The sequence below is a fragment of the Lutjanus erythropterus genome, chromosome 12 (assembly GCF_056507025.1).
Source record: "Lutjanus erythropterus isolate fLutEry1 chromosome 12, fLutEry1.hap2, whole genome shotgun sequence".
Lineage (NCBI taxonomy): Eukaryota > Metazoa > Chordata > Actinopteri > Lutjaniformes > Lutjanidae > Lutjanus > Lutjanus erythropterus.
The window spans coordinates 30,439,234-30,455,537 of NC_139328.1; the positions used below are offsets into that span (position 1 = coordinate 30,439,234).

A 16,304-nucleotide genomic window follows, 5' to 3' on the forward strand; every position below is an offset into this window, starting at 1 on the left:
AAATAAGACAAGTATTATCATATTGAAAACATTATGCAGCTGTGTTTCGTTTAGCTGGCACGAGCTAAATTTGGTGCTGAATCTTTGTAAGTCAAATACCCTTTTGGTAGCATAACTTACTAAGTTGTCTGAGAGTTTGTTTTTATTTAGAACAATGTCTGGCAGGAAGAGTGCCGGCGGGGAGTGGGAGGGTTATACTCTGCCGTGTTGCAGGGTACTGTCTCTTGGGCGCTGAAGTGATCCACTTATACAGACGGGAGTTCAGTGCCTTGCTTAAGGGCACTTCAGCAGAAGCAGCTAAAGGAGGTGGAAGTATAATATTTACCATCCACTTTTCCCCAACCTCTAATTGGGACCAGAGGCTTTCTAATAACAACATTGCCTCTATCTAAAATCAAGGATATTGCATCTTCTGAAAATATAGAGGGATGGGAAATAAAGTAATAAAAAGAAGTTTTTTAAGGAAAGGTAACATTCTTTTTTAAAACTCTGCTTTAACTTTTTAGTTGAGTACTTTTGGGGCCATCTTTGATTTTGCTACATTTGTCATTCATAACATCATTACAACTAGTCTGTTATCTACTATGCATTTTGCCACATTAACAGAAAATGATGAGCTGTGTGCGCAGTTACGCAGGAAAGATTTGACTAGTCTCCCTTGTGGTACAAAGACGTATTAATGAGCTGGGCAAATGCAAAAACTGAGAAAATCATGCAAATACCTTTTCAATCAATGGTTTGGTTGTTCTGTTTAAAAAAGGCAGTGGTGGAAAGAGTACAAGTACAGTTACATTAGTAAAATATTTCTTAATTACAAGTAAAAGTACTGGTGTTAGAAAAATACTCAAGTAAAAGTACAAAGTATTCCTTGCAGAAACTACTCAGAGTATTAGTTACTTTTAACTGTCACAGTCACCTCTCCAAACTAGGGCTGCAAATTTTGTGCGTTATCCTACAATCAATTATTCGTTTGTAATTATCAGACACAAAACACATGTTTATTTCATCTTTTTCATTTTTCCCCCTCATTTCCTCCACATTTTAATTTTCCTTTTAATTTTCCTAATTCAACAAATGGCTCCGCCAGACAAAACAAAGTCAAATGAGGTGCAATTACCACCATGACTACTGATTAAATATCCATGAACACATTTTTTATTAGTTAAATTCTTAACGCCAATTAATTGATTTAAGATGAATGATTAACATCCCTACACCAAATGTGTGCTGCCGCAGAGTTTTGTTTTGTTTTCCATTTGTATGTTCTGGTTCTGGTTTTCATTGGCACGTTTACAATCAGATCCACTTATTGGCTAATAAAATACAGATGAAAGGTTCAAATTGTACTCAGTACTCAACTATGATTTTAAAAGTAACTAAGCAGATATGCCTGTGTAATGAATATTTAAGTACTGAGTTGAAAATCTACTCTTAAAAGTACAACTATTCAAAAAAAAAAAAAAAACCTACTTAATTATAGTAATTTTGAGTATTTGTAATTAGTTACTTCCATCCCTGGTTAGAAGCATATTTACTCTGTGCAGAGCAGATGCAGAAACATGATCACCATCAGATGATCAGTGGATTTCTATTTTACCAGAATCCTCTTGTTGCACAGAGGAGCAAGGCTTTGTTTTTTAGATGGAGATGATTTCTTTTCTCTAATTTACATTGGTTGCTTGTTTTAGTAGTGTAGTGAATTCATTAAATAAAATGTCACAGGTGAAACTGATATTGGCTTTCACTCAGTCGGAACCCACGCAGACATGAGGATAACATGCAAACTCTGCACAGAAAGTTCCCGCCCCAGTCCCTCAGCCGGCTGGGGGATTCAAACTCAGGCCTTCTTGCTGTGAGGCAGCAGTGCTAACCACTGCACCACTTTGCCGCCCTTGTATTAAACAGGAATGGCTGTATTAGAGTTAATCAACATGCAAAATGCGTTCCACAGAAATAACAATGTTCACAGTGGTTAAGACTTGAATTGGATTCTAGTTGAAGGACCTGAAACTTGGCATGGCTCTATGTCTGTCTGCCGGTCGGTACTTCACTTTGGACTGAAATATCTCAATAGTTACCTGATGGATTGCCCTGAAGACAAATTACTGAAGACTGCAGTGATCCCATGAGTTTTCTTCTACCACATTGTTTTTCAGAGTCTAACACTGTGGGCACCAAACTGAGATATCTGTGCTGCTTTTGTAGTGTGCAGTGCAACTTATTACGAGACCTTGCTTCTGTTTCACATCGCTAAACTCCACTCAGCCACTTTCCTCTGTCCTGAAAAAGCCTCCATTCTCATTTGTGGCGCAGGTTGCATGCTATCATTAGCTGGCCCTTCTTTACAAATCACACATTGAGGCTGTGGTGACTCTTTTCAGCCAGTTCAAATAAAGTCTGCTTGAGGTACTGCTCGTCATATTTCTTAGGTTTTGGTTTGGCTCCTGCAGTTTCGGATTGCGAGGCTCGCAGAAAATGCATCGATTTCCTTCTTCAAGTATCTTAATTGCCTCCAGGAGCTGCGTCTCACAGCCGCTGCTGCAACGGCTGATAGAGTTTTAGAAGTGGGCAAAATCAGCTGGCCAAACTACAGTAACTACCAGCTTCACATCTCTCCTTCTGCACCCACCTTCAACTCTGCTGCGCTCACCATGCAGAGAAATGTGGTAGACAGATTCATGTTCCCCTGTGGATGAGATGTAATCACGTTGGTGATCCTTAAACTTTTTATCTTTTTGCAGTCATCATGCTAAAATTTTAATTTGTCCAATGCTTTGTCTTATGATGAAATACAGAGTTGGCAAAAGTATACACAGTTTTTACTTCAGTAAAGTACAGATATTTGTGTTAAAAAAAATACTAGTGAAAGTCCTGATTCAGCTTCTTTGGTCTGGAAATGCTCTGAAGTGTACTCAAATTATAAAAATTTATCCTCTGAAGGACATTTCTACCAGCTGTTTCTGTGCAAAGCTAATTGAACCTGATCTTTTTTTCTGTTGCCCTCTCTTCATCTTTTATGTCTTTTACATCACTTTTTGTCTAATTACAGCTTTCGTCTTCTCTTTGTGTTGTTATCCTGTCCATTTAGGTTGAAATCAGTCCGGATGTTGGGAAGGATGCAAAATAATTAAAAAAAAACTCTTTCATACCTTAAGTTTCTTGTAGACAGGGGCGTAGGAGGAGAATTCAAGGGCAAAAGAAGAGAGGGCTCCCGTACACCGTGCTTTCCTTGTAGAAGGCTTTGTTAGGATACAACATTTTGATCCTCAGACCTTGATCAGGTTTTACCTGATCACCAAAACACTGTACCCTGATAAAACCTCAAAATATAAATAAATGATAACTGGCCTCAAATGCATTAAAACTAAAAATTTAAGGAGTAGAAAATACAGATATTTGTGTTAAAATGAGGGAAGTAAAAGTAAAAAAAATGTCAGAAAAACAAATACTGAAGTAAAGTACAGATACCAATAGCTCTATTTAAGTACAGTAGCACAGTATTTGTACTTTACTTCACACCTGTTGATGAAATACCTGCAGAACTACTCACTATACCACCCATTTTCATCAGTCTGTACTTTGTGCAAATTAGCAAATGTTAACATGTTAAGATATTAAACACTATACCTGCATAACATTAGCGTGATAGCATCGTCAGTATGAGCATGTTAGCATGCTGAAATTAGCATGTAGCTGTCAGAGTTCAGCTTTATGGAGCTGCTAGCATGTCTGTAGACTCTTGCCTCATTTGAACCTCTCCTCCCCCTCTTTGTCTTCCAGTCCTCCTATTTGTCGAGCGGAGGGAGACCTGACAGACGGAAGCCGCAAGTTTTCTCCGAACTCCGAATCATCGCTTGAGCCCCAGAAAACCTGCGGTGAGCTACGCTTCCGTCCGCATCGCATCAAACACACACGCATGCAGACCTAAACACAGTTGCGCTCGGGTCCATCCGCTCGCTGACTCACTGACTCACACCACATCATGTTGGAGGCTCATCCTTAAGTGGGTCAAAAGACCAAAGTTGCTGGATGCACTTCCCCTTCTGCTGGTAATCCTATTAATCTACAAGAAGAGCTCTTTCATGGTGCAATACTTTCATCTCACCTCAATATTTACAGCCAATCTCTCCCCCTCTCTGCTGACTATCAGTGTCTCGCTCTTTTTTGACTTCCTCTTTCATCTCTGGCCTGCACTTCTCCTCTGTATTCCTTCGTAGGTCCTCTTCCCGTCTTCATTCTATCCTTGCCATTTCTTATCTGTTACGGTCTGCTTTGGATTGATTTGTTGTCTTCTCCTCTTCGTGTTTCAGGAGGTTTTTCGGAAACCTACGCAGCTCTCTGTGACTACAACGGAATCGGCTGCAAAGAAGAAGTGCAGTGGGTGAGGACACCGTACAGACTGTATGAAAGCGCTTCTGTTTGTTGTGTTTTTTAATATACGCCTGCCTTTTGTACAAGTGGAGAAAAAATGGATATTCTTTATATAACTGTCCCATATCTCTCTCCCCCTCTGTTACTGTTTGTTTCATTTTCTCTCTCATCTTTCTTTGCTTTCTGTCTTGCCCTCCTTCTCTGTTCCAGGATGTCGACACCATTTACCACTCTCAGGACAACAGGGAGTTCAATTTACTGGATTTCAGCCATCTTGACAGCAGGTGACATAGTTTACTGCCATCTTAACCACACCCAGGCTAATTACGGTACACTAGCATGCACTGATTGGAAAATCGCAATTAACTTTTGTCAAACTCAGACAGTGTGTGCGTGTGTGTGTGTGTGTGTTGGCTCTGTACTCCAGCAAACTGGATTTGAAACGAAGCACTGAAAGGGTGAGGGCATTAATTTTGGGGTGTTAACATCTGCATCAGGGGGCATTTTAGGGGACAGAAAGTAATTGGACGAGTTAACACAAACTCATTATCTTTGATATTTGTTCTGTTGCAGCCAATATCTGGCGGTAACCATCGGCAGACATTTGGCATACTCTTTTGTGCTGCTTTGCCAGAACTGCGCTGCAGCCATCTTTAATTTTTTCCTGTTTCTAGGACATTTTTTCCTTCAGTCTGATCTTTAGAAAGTAGGCATGTACCGATGCCGCTACCAGCATTGGGTATTGGTCCGACACGGTCCTCAAGTACTCATATTCATACTTATAAAACTACCTCACACCTGATACCACTTCAAGAAAAGTAGCTGCTTGACACAAGCAACTTGATAACTTGATCTAAAGATCCAACACAATGTAGAGTTCAAGGAGTTTGCTGATGCTTATCCTCTTTTTGGCTGTTATTATCAGCGATAGACTCACTGTCCTCAACATCATCAGCTAATGACTGCAGCAATTTTGGCAACTGTCCATGAAATTCCACGTAAGTCCATGTAAAACTGCAACAACCTCACAGATAGAACCTGTAGACCACAGCCAGCCACTGTCCAGTCAGTCCCAGCGGGCGTAAACTAGTTGAATGCCTCAACTAATTCGAAGACGAAGAAAAAACACGGCTGCCACCAGTCTGTATCCCTCTTTTCTTGGTAATAAGCTGCTGCAACTTCTCTTTGTGTACTCCTCTTTATTCTCCCGTTAATCTTGACCAAAACGTCCTGACAGCACAGGACACCCAACTTCTCTCTCTCAGGTTCACAGCGGGGTCAACAAAACTGTTGCACACATGGCACCACACTCATACCTGTCCCCCCTAAACAATGACAGGTAGGAACTAATTAGCTCTTAGACAAGAGAGACATGAAGAAAAAACTTAAATATTACACATGTAAATGTGTAATAATGTTGTGTAATTATTATACTGAAATATATCATGTGCACAGTAAACTACAGCTTAATAAGGAACACAAAATCAGTAAAGCAAATTACTACAAATAACCCAAAAATATAATATGTACAGTAACTATGGTTACACTTGTAGCAGGAAACAGCAACAACAGTTTATTCCATTTAGAAATTGAAGAACATCTGATGAAAATAAAACATGTTTTTAAAGTTATTGTAAGAACTTTAATGGAATTATTTATTACTAGCATCGGTACTCGGTATTGGCAAGTACCCAAATGTAAATACTTGTACTTCAGTTGCCATCAGACAGTTAGACACCTACTTAACTGCATTGAGTTTTTTGCTGCCTGACTTGTGATGGCACAATGTAGATTTAATTCTTTAACAAGTTTAATGATGAGCAGTGGGAGACAGTAACAAAATATATTTACTTGAATACTGTTCTTAAGTACATTTTTTTGAGTATCTGTACTTTACTTGAATATTTGTTTTTTGGAAACTTTTGACTTTCACTGTTACTTGTTACTTTTAGGTGAAGCATAGCTTTGAAGTCAGCTGTTGCTGTTTTTTCTTTTCTAAAATGCAGTTTGCCACATGCTACATTCCTCACAGAAGGAAACCAATCACAACTGGGACTGATTAAAGTGGAAATACATCATCCAGGCACTCTGTAATTCATTTAAACAAAACTTGGTAAAACTTGGAGAGCTTAATACAGTATGTTAGAAGTGATATCGTTCAGTTACATTATTCTAGAATTCATTATAACATAATATATGTTTAATACTAGCCTGTAACTTGTTTTAGATTAGATTTGCGGTCGTTTAGGATGGGAGAAATGTCTTAACATTCAGAAAAGAATGACTGGGGACATTTATGCAGACCTTTACAGCAGGATGCTTGAGAGTTACAGCACAGGGCTCCAAACTAACTTTTTCACTACCTTCACAAAACTCACAAGGGAGAGCGCTAACGTTATTCCACAGCATCCACTCTGACAAATCTGCCTGCAGACATCTTTTGTTTATCGGCCTCATGGGCGCATTTCAAAATGCCAGATAACGACGTCACTATTCATAAGTTAAAATCCACAGTCCATTCTCAGTGTATGCTTGTTGAAGGTTTCAAGTTTCCACATTACACTTTTGTAAGCTGCATATTGATAATAATAATAATAATAACCTGGATTTATATAGCGCCTTTCAAGGTACCCAAGGCCGCTTTACAGAGTACAAAAAGAAAATAATTGAATTAAGAATGAATACATGGTATCAGGCATTGAGCATAAATGGCTTTCAAACTATTTGAGAAAGTTTCCACTTTCACAGATGAATTTGAACAAACCTTTTAGTGTCAAAGTCTGCAAATATCAATCATTCTGCTCAGTGAAGGTCGAACATCTGAGTGAAGTAATAGGGGCATCATCATCTTTGTGTCCTGACTTTTTAAGCGATAGCCATTCAACTAATGAGTCCATCTTTTCCACGCAAGTTCTTTTGTATAAACAGAAGTTGGTCCTCAGGTTCTGCACTGTGCTTTTACTGATTTCATGTCCCCGACAGTGGAAAATAGACGGTACTCTCTCGCTGTGTTGCTAGTATCAGAGAAACCCGCTGTTATCCACAACCGTGCATCAGCACAGCTACAGGCAGTGTTATTTTCTTCGCCTAATCAGGGTTGGCTGAAAGTTTTGTAAAATCATGCCATGACATTGCTTGAGTTCAGTGCTGCAGTTTAGCAGCGGTGGTCTCTGGTTGGTAGTGTAACATCCTGTACACCTGCGTCTCCCAGGGCTTGTGCGTTGCAACACGAGTCATGTCACACAAATTTTTCCTGCGGTGTTATTAAATTTAGAATGTGCCCAAAGGCTTCACCACGGTGTGTAAATGTAATACACAGCCCTGGAGCTATACTTTGCTTTCATGGCACAGTTCCTACATTTCCAGTCTGTCAACATAGTGAGGGGAACCCATAATGTTGCAAACAATGTAAAACAGTATATTTTTGTAATCTGTAAATTGATTTAAAATGTAGAAGAAAGAAAATTGGATCCTTATGTGAAACCCTTATGCACAAGTGAAGGTGCACACGAGCTGAAGACACCAACCAATACTGCTGTAACACAAGTTCAGCATCACTGTGTCAAGTCTTGAACAAGTTTTGAAAATTATGTTATGTTTGTAGGACTATATACTTGGAATATACGGAATATGCTTGAATTTGAATTCAACACAATCTAATCACTCCAAAGATCTTTTAATATTTGGAATAAAACAATCCCATCATGCTTTTCCATTTTTTTCCCCTTTCCACTCTTTACAATTTGTTGGGATGATAACAACTTCTAGAATCTAGAAATTTTAAGTTTAGGTGCCTTGAAAGTGCTCAAAGTACTTGAATTGGACTTAAAATGCTGTACACGCCCTGTTTATTATAGCAAGGTGGTGCAGTTCATCTTCCCAATCCACTGTTTGCTGCTCGTCTACAGTTTGTTGCTCTTCTACTGTATTTCTGACATAGTACAGTAGCTGCTTAGGGTGTGTTTGCTGCCCTCAGTGGCAGATGAAGACATCATGGGATTTGTAACCAACATATGAAATGTTGTTTCATTTCAAATCCACCGTGCCAGAGTACAGACCCAACACAATAAAAACACATCATTTGTCCTAATACTTTATGACTACACTGAAGTTTTGAAACTCTTTTCGTCCTCATTCTGCTCCATGATGTTTTGCACAAATGTTTCCCAGACCATCGTCTTGTCAGTCCTCGTCTTATCGGCATCAGAGTGGCTGTTTGTCGAACACCTTTGCCTCCCTGGATAAAGTGTTGAGTGTGTTATTCTTTCATTCTCTCCCCGGCGCACTCTCTGGTCCTGCGTCTCTGTTCAGTTTTGTTAGCAGTTTTGGAAGATCATAGAGAAGGGAGATGATGTGCTTGTCAGAGGCAGGATCCAGGGCTCGGAAAACAGCTGTAAGATGCCACATGTCTTCTCCTCTAACTCTCGGATAGCGTCTTTTTTTCACATCCCTAGTTGCCTTTTCCAGACATATTGAGGAAGTGTGTACGTGTCGCTCGAGTGCTGCCAGTCATAAAAGACTTGACAGCTGACATGCAAATGGCGAATCCAACCTAGCTCACTTGTCTTTTGTTTGAGTAGTGTTTTGTCCTCAGAAAACCCCGAGGCATATTTCTACTTTCCCATATAGAACAATAATCCCGACTGGAGAGGATACAGTCACACTTAAAAATGCATATCTCATCGTAGGAGCGAAGCCTTGCTATGCTGGTAAATCAAAAAGCCATTCATAGGAGCATGATTGCAGCAGCAACTCATGAATATATTAATGTCTTTCATATCGAGAGCCAAAATCACTGCATCGCTGTTGTTTTTCCTCCTATATTTTATATAGTGTGTGATAAAGAGAAAGGCTTTGCAGGGTAAGCTGCCTGCCCATGCTGTTTTTTAAAATATTGTTCCCCTGAGCCCACAATCCACCACTAAAGACTCCTTCCCTGTTCCTCTAGAGAGGCTGGATTAAATCGAAATTGATAGAGAAAGCAGAGATTTCATAAAAGTACGCCAAGAAGTGTAAAAAAAAAAAAAAAACAATGCAGGGAAGCTATCAAGAAAAGGGTGCAATTGATAGGAAAGACAGGATTCAAGAACTGTGATGGTGCACCGGAGGCTATTTGTGATGCCTCACTCTCTTCCTCCCTTCCTTGTCCTTCCACATTTCCAGCCTCTCGATCACCCCTGATTGAGCCCATCTACTGTTACCACGAGCGACAGGGCCATCCTTTTTCTGCTGACTGCTGTCCGCTCCAACATCGTCTCCGCTCATTCCTCCTGACTGAAAGCAGACACCTTTCTCTCCCGGCCCCGTCTCCTCCTCCCGTTATCCACTTCCTGTATTTTCTATCTTTTCATTTTTTCTTTCTCAGCTCTCTTGTTCCATCTCTCTCTGTCTGAACCATCCACCCAAAGCACACACACACACACACACACACACACACACACACACACACACACTGTCCACTGCAGGTTGACACCATATTGCAGAGGGGACTGTTTGCGTGGCAATTTCAGTCTGTTTGTTTTGTGTGTGTGAGAAAGAAATTGTCCTACCTTGCTGCCCCAAGAACGTCTTTGGGCACCTCTTGACTTGACAGTCACTCCAGTGTGTATGCGCACACACACACAGACATACCACTAATAAGCAGTAGTCTGAACGAAGTGTCCAACTTTTCTTCAACTTCCTGTCTGGTTAGTTGTTACTGTTACTGAAGCAGGACTGCAGCTCCACAGCTCACTGCTACCATCTGCCTCACCTGTCACTGTTACAGGACCCGAGTCTGTACAGGGTCAGACTGTAGCATTGATTTATTACAATACAGCCACACATCCGCAGAGGATCATAGCTAGTGATTTTAGTTAGGACTGTACCGAGTGGTTTGATGGTTCATTCATAATATTAGCATTCAAATTCCAAATCAACATTCATTTTTTTGTCTGTTTATTAAGTTTGCAGATGAAGATTAGGCTACTTTCTGTCTGACATATCATAAAGTGTTAGAGGTGAGACCAAGACAGTGTTTTGTGAGTCACAATTAAGTCTCATGTCTTTGCACTCTTGTCTCAATGTAACAATGATTTTCCATCTTAATTGATTTATAATATTATATAACTATGAAGCTAACATTAGCTCACTAACTAAGTTAATATTAGCCTTGTGTTAAAATTCTTTGTACAATTTTGATCAAAGTTGGTCATTGTTGTGTCTTCATCTGTAATTTTCAATCTGCACATTTTGCATGCCGCAGTTTGTTTTTTTGGTATAGTTTTTGTACACAAACAAAATAATTTTTGGTATCATTTTTTCATTCTGGAAAAAATGTGCCATGTTATTTTTTTATGGTCTCCTGCAACTTGATTGTTTGAATCAATCAACCTCCAGATTCTATATTAGATCAGGGAGAATTACGTGTTGACTTGCTGAGAATAGTGTTACTGTCAGTTGATTAAACTTATTCGAGGATTCACACTTGTTTAAATAACAGGCTTTTAAATCTTTGGGTTTGGAAAAGATAGCAAGTATCTTCAAGGCTCAAGTCAGCAAAGTCATGAGTCACTGTTGTTGAAGTCTAGTTGTATTGCAAGTGTGTTTTTTTTTTTTTTTTTTTTTTTAAAAAGTCATCAAATTTGTGCCTGGAGTCTGAGTCATGTCACTTGAGTTGACACTTCTGGAAACTATCATAACAGAGACAGAAAAGAAACAAATGAAAACAGCAAAAAACGACGAGTGTTCTCTTCTGTGATTTACTGTCATTTATGGTCGATCTAGCTTCTCTTTCCTGTCTTTGCGTTTTGACACAGACACACAAACAAAGCTGAGTAGATAGATAGAGAAGCAGAAAAGCTCTATTTCCACCTGTTTTTTTGACAGTTGCTCCTGTTTTACACAATCACAACACACTTGTTAAGGTAACAGCAACGTGTTAGAAATTGTCAAGATAGTTGCCATAGAAACAAAAGTGCCCTATCAGCAGTTTTCTGCCAGAGGAAGAACACTTTATGGACACAAAACCTTTACTTATTTAATCCGATTAATCACTTTATTCAAAGTGAAGATTTTGAGGACTTTTTTTTATGGTGATGACATAAAATATGCAGACAGACATTCAAACCTACATTTAGTGTAATAATTTTAGAGATTTTAGAGACCTTTTACTCTAGTACCCGGTCAGAATATCCCTGTTCAATGGCCAGGATATTCCCACTATTTGTCGTCCCCACACGGTGAATGTCTTTGATAACCCCGCTGATCTATCGTCTATCAGTACGATAATAAAAATACTTCACTTGTAGACAAGAAATCTGAAAGTCTAATGTGCATGAAATTCACTGAGCATATTCATGCTCCCCAGTGGACACGAAATGACCTTCTCTCACCTTTACCCACAGGCTATTAAATAATCTAATAGGCTTATTGCCATGAAATGTTCTCTGAGTACACTTGTGCTAGCAGGGAGACTTTGATTTGAATGACCCCGCGACCTTTTCTCCAGTACCTCCTCAGGACAAAGAGCTGTGATTTTGATATTCTTAGACCTTATCAGAAATACAAGTTGTGTGTATTGTGGCCTATAACGAATGTTAGAGCTTTTAGTTGAGAAGGTCTTCAGATAATAAAAAGTTGAGTTTCATTATTGTTGATGTATTCAGAACAGACATTGATGTGATCAACGCTTGTTCATGCTATTTTTTCAATACGCTTGTCTGCTTTCTTGCCAGAATTTCCAGTGAGCACCATCCGGGATTTCTAGTTGAACACTGGGTTGGTGTGTACGTCTGGGTAATTGCACCAAGCTCATGCCACGGTTCTGATCCGTCCTCCACATGGCTGCAAGCCCCACCAGCAGCGTTTCAGAAGCGTTTCAGCAGTGGAGTGTTTTGCACCCCTGATTATGTTTACTTGCTCAGATTTTATTGAGTAGGTCCTCTTTCCTCGCTCTATGTGCTTCTACCATGGATAAGCAGCCTACATGGAGAAATAGTTTCTTTTCTGTCTGTCTTGATGATTGTGAGTTCCCGCAGGGTCTTTTATTTTGAAAATTAGCCAGATTCTCCCTGCCTTTCTTCCTGCCGGTTCAATCTGCTTTGTGCTAATTGTCACGGCATCCATCAAAAATAGACTCTGCACCGCTTCTGGGACGAGCTGAGGCGCTGCTGGTGAAATGACAAGTGTTGTGTAGAATGGCTGCGATCAGCTCCGGCTGACGTGGCGCAGCCGTAATGCGACACAGCCACGCCTGGCAGAATTTACACTTAAGGCCCAATTTTCACTCAGCTAAAATGTGGTTCCAACATTGTGTCACAAAACACAAGCTTTCTGATATATCATCCACATGAAGATGTAACTTCAAACCATTTAATATTTCATACAAAATGCCGTAAATACGTAACTGTATTGGCTGTGTGCTGTCAAAAAGCTTCCAGAACATCGTAATGGAAGAAGTTGTTAATGTAAAATAAAAAGTTGTGCTTACTGCTCTAGCCTAACCTGCATGAACAAGCATGGTTACAGTTTTGACTGCTACACCTAAAGCCTTATTCCAGAAAAGTTTTTTTTAAATATTTAAAGTTTTTATTGTGATTATGTGACAAAGTAAAAAAAAACAACGTCACGTTACGAGACATTGCAGACAGGACAAAAAGGTGGAGAACATAATAGGAAATAAAAATAAAACTAAATAGATAAAATTAAATATTTTTTTAAAGGGGGGGGGGGGTGTTAGTACAGCACTACATAATTTCATTTTGTGCATGTATTCCTGCATAACACAGGATCACATGTATGCACATGATTTATCAATGACATACTCGCACCAACACAATAATATACTGTATTAATTCTAGAGATGACAGAAATCAGAGGGCTGGATGTCATGAATCCAAGGATGACCTTATTGTATCCCATAAGCCACTCCCATCCCCGTCCAGACCGAGACAGAAAGATGCAGCCTCTTCCATGCTTATGAGATCCAGGAAATCCTCAATCCACTTACTGAAGTTAAAACAATTGTGTTTCCTAACTTTCCATTTCATAAGAATTAGATTTTTTGTTGCGAGGCACGCCAATGATACAATTTTCTGTGCTGATTTACTAGGCTGAATGCCTAGCAGGGATGTAGCTGGACTTAAAACTACATCAGTGTTCAGTGTCTTGGAAAGCACATTTTCAACTACATTCCAGAGGACCTGAACAGCTGGACAGAACCACAATGAGTGCACAAGGGCGCCCACCTCCCCACAGCCATGCCGGCACAAGCCTGAAAGAGTTTGATCCACCTTTTTTAGTCTGGATGGGGTGATGTATGCTCTGTGCAGTATTTTCAGTTGTATTATTCCAAATCTTACACATCTGGATAGTGATACTGGATGTCTCCAGATTTTGTCCCATTCATGTGGGGTGAGTGAGACTCGCAGTTGTTGCTCCCATTTTTCCTGTGTTTGAATGTTTGTATTTGAGGAGGAAAGCATAAGCAGAGTTATCCAGGTGTTCATGGCAACCTTCGTGTGCACCATCAGCGGTTATTTTTGTGATGATAGCTTTTAACTGCAAATAAGAGAGGCAGGAGGATGCATTCAGATTGGAGTATTGTCCTTCACTATTTGGCCTATCTGATGTATGTTCTGTTCCTGCATAGGTACGTTGTTCAGTGACGTAATACCTGCTGTTTCTCGTTAATAGTCACGAGGGGAGAGAGGTAAAGGGTGACAAAGAAGTTAAAATGAGCAGGGAGACACAGGAAGGGTCCAGCAGCCTGTGGTTCCACTGCTGCATGAGGCATTTTCAAATGTTTGGAATGCGATTCTGGAGAAAGACTGTTTATATTTGTACCCGGCAGCTGAGCAAATTCTCCGTCAGTGCTCCTTCAGAAGATTAACCGTCCGTTTTGCTTCCCCTTGCCCTGTGCACAGGCACAAAAGCGACCTGTTGCTGATCGGCCGGAGTTGTGTTGCATTACTCAGCCTGAGACATTTTTTTGTCTCCCATTTACAGAGCCAGTATCAGAGTGTGTTTTCCACAGAACGGGGAGCTAGAGGACCGTGAGGAGATTCACTAAATTTGGCAAAATGGGTACCAGATTAGAATTGCGCACCCCACCTTTAATTTTCTGTTCGACTGAGAAATCTGATTGGTTAGGCTTCGAAGTGACAGTAGCTTATAACTTGCATATTATAAAGAATGACAGATTTCATTATGGTCTACATGTAAAAGTAGAGTGAGAGAACTTATCTGCACATCTAGTGCAAGACCATCAAAAACAAAGAAAAATGGTAAAACAAAAAATTGAATTAATGTTTTTTGAGTGTTTATCACCGTGTGGTTTGAATGCTTCACCACACCTGCTGTCATACAGATTTCCAGCCTACTGAGGTGCATAATGTGTGAATACAGGCTGACTAAGATCCAGGTGGGATCAAAACATCTTTATGAATCTTTTGTGGCACGGGTTAAATGTGAAGGTCCTTCGAGATAGTCTGTGAAGAAACATTCACTTTTGACCCTGTTTTGAATGCGTTTTCACTATTGACCAGTGTCGTTTTTTTCAAACATGTTTTCAATGGAAAAACACTCTCTGTTTATGGTGAGATTGATTATTCTCGCTTATCTGTGCGGTAAATATGAAGCTTCAGCCAGCAGACGGTTAGCTCAGCTTAGCATTAAGACTGGAAAGCTAGTCTGGCTCTGTCCGAGCCAAGGTAACAAAATCTGCCTCTAAAGCTCAATAATTACTCCCTGGAGTCTTGTCGTCACCTAAACCTAAATTGATCTGTGCGGAAGAAGTAAATGGCGACAGATTGACCTGCTGTGCCAACACGGTGTCCTCGTGTCCAAGTACAAGACGACACATAAACACCAACACGGTGCATGACTGAGTGACACATCGTGGAGGTCAATTACATGTCCTGCTGTCAAAACACGAATCAACAGTCGGCGCTGATGATGAATCTTGACATGTGCATCATCTGCTCTCGCACACACAGACTCAGCTGCGTTAGTCAGAATAGACTGGGCTGATGGCTGGCACGGTAAAGAAAAAGGAACACAGCCTGTAGCCATTTTACTCCTCTGAGATACACTGTAATGTCCTGGCTACTGCAGTTACTGGCAACAGGACCCACCCTGGCTAGATTACACTCTTTCTCCCTCTCTCTTTCACTTAGTTTTTTCCCTCTGTCTCACTATCCGCCTTTCTTTCTTCCTCTCTCTGGGCTTATTCTCTTTCTCCGCGCCTCCCCTCTCTCTGTGTTGCTGCCTGTTTGTCAGATGATGTATAGCAGGTGTAGCAGCAGTGTGGCTTTAGTTGGACCTCGGAGGATTCTAAAACTCTCTCTCTCTTCTCTCCTCCCTCTTTCTTTCTCCGTCACAAACCCACAAATGATGGTCTGTGGGCTCCGGGTCTGTTTGTGTAGCAGTGGATGTAGCAGTGTTTGAGGTCTGTAGCCGGGATCAAACTGTGGCTTTATTGAATAATCCACTGACCCAGCCATCGATCTTTACATCTCTCTCTTTTTTCTTTTTCTTTTTTTCTGTTTCTCTGCTTCTCCTCAGCGGGGCTGCAGTATCAGTCATCTTTTAGAAAGCAGCCCTGCCCATAGTGTTCTCGCTGTCACTATGATAAACTGCTTTTTACCAAACGCAGAGCAAAGAAAAAGTTTGGCCCACGATAATGTGAATTTATGGATCAATGACATCAAATGGTTTTGAGCAGATGGAGTTTGCTAATTTAAAGTTTTGCATTTTATCTCTAATATGTCTGTGTGTGTGTGTGTGTGTGTGTGTGTGTGTGTGTGTGTGTGTGTGTGTGTGTGTGTGTGTGTGTGTGTGTGTGTGTGTCTCCATTCTAGGGACTTGGCGGTGATCGTGGCATCCATTGCATACAACACCTGGTTCACCAAGCTGTACTGCAAAGACATGCGCATAGTAACTATCCTTTTTAT

The 16,304-nt window shown here is 40.4% G+C and overlaps 1 protein-coding gene across 1 annotated transcript in view; it reads left to right on the plus strand.

Annotated features, from left to right (window-relative positions):
- The window catches only part of carmil3 (capping protein regulator and myosin 1 linker 3), a 116,131-nt gene that overhangs the window by 23,990 nt on the left and 75,837 nt on the right, over positions 1–16,304 (plus strand). The window contains exons 6-9 of the mRNA XM_084732438.1: positions 3,781–3,875; positions 4,311–4,381; positions 4,582–4,655; positions 16,212–16,287. Coding sequence (XP_084588564.1) covers positions 3,781–3,875; positions 4,311–4,381; positions 4,582–4,655; positions 16,212–16,287 — 316 coding nt within the window. The remainder of the gene's footprint in view (positions 1–3,780; positions 3,876–4,310; positions 4,382–4,581; positions 4,656–16,211; positions 16,288–16,304) is intronic.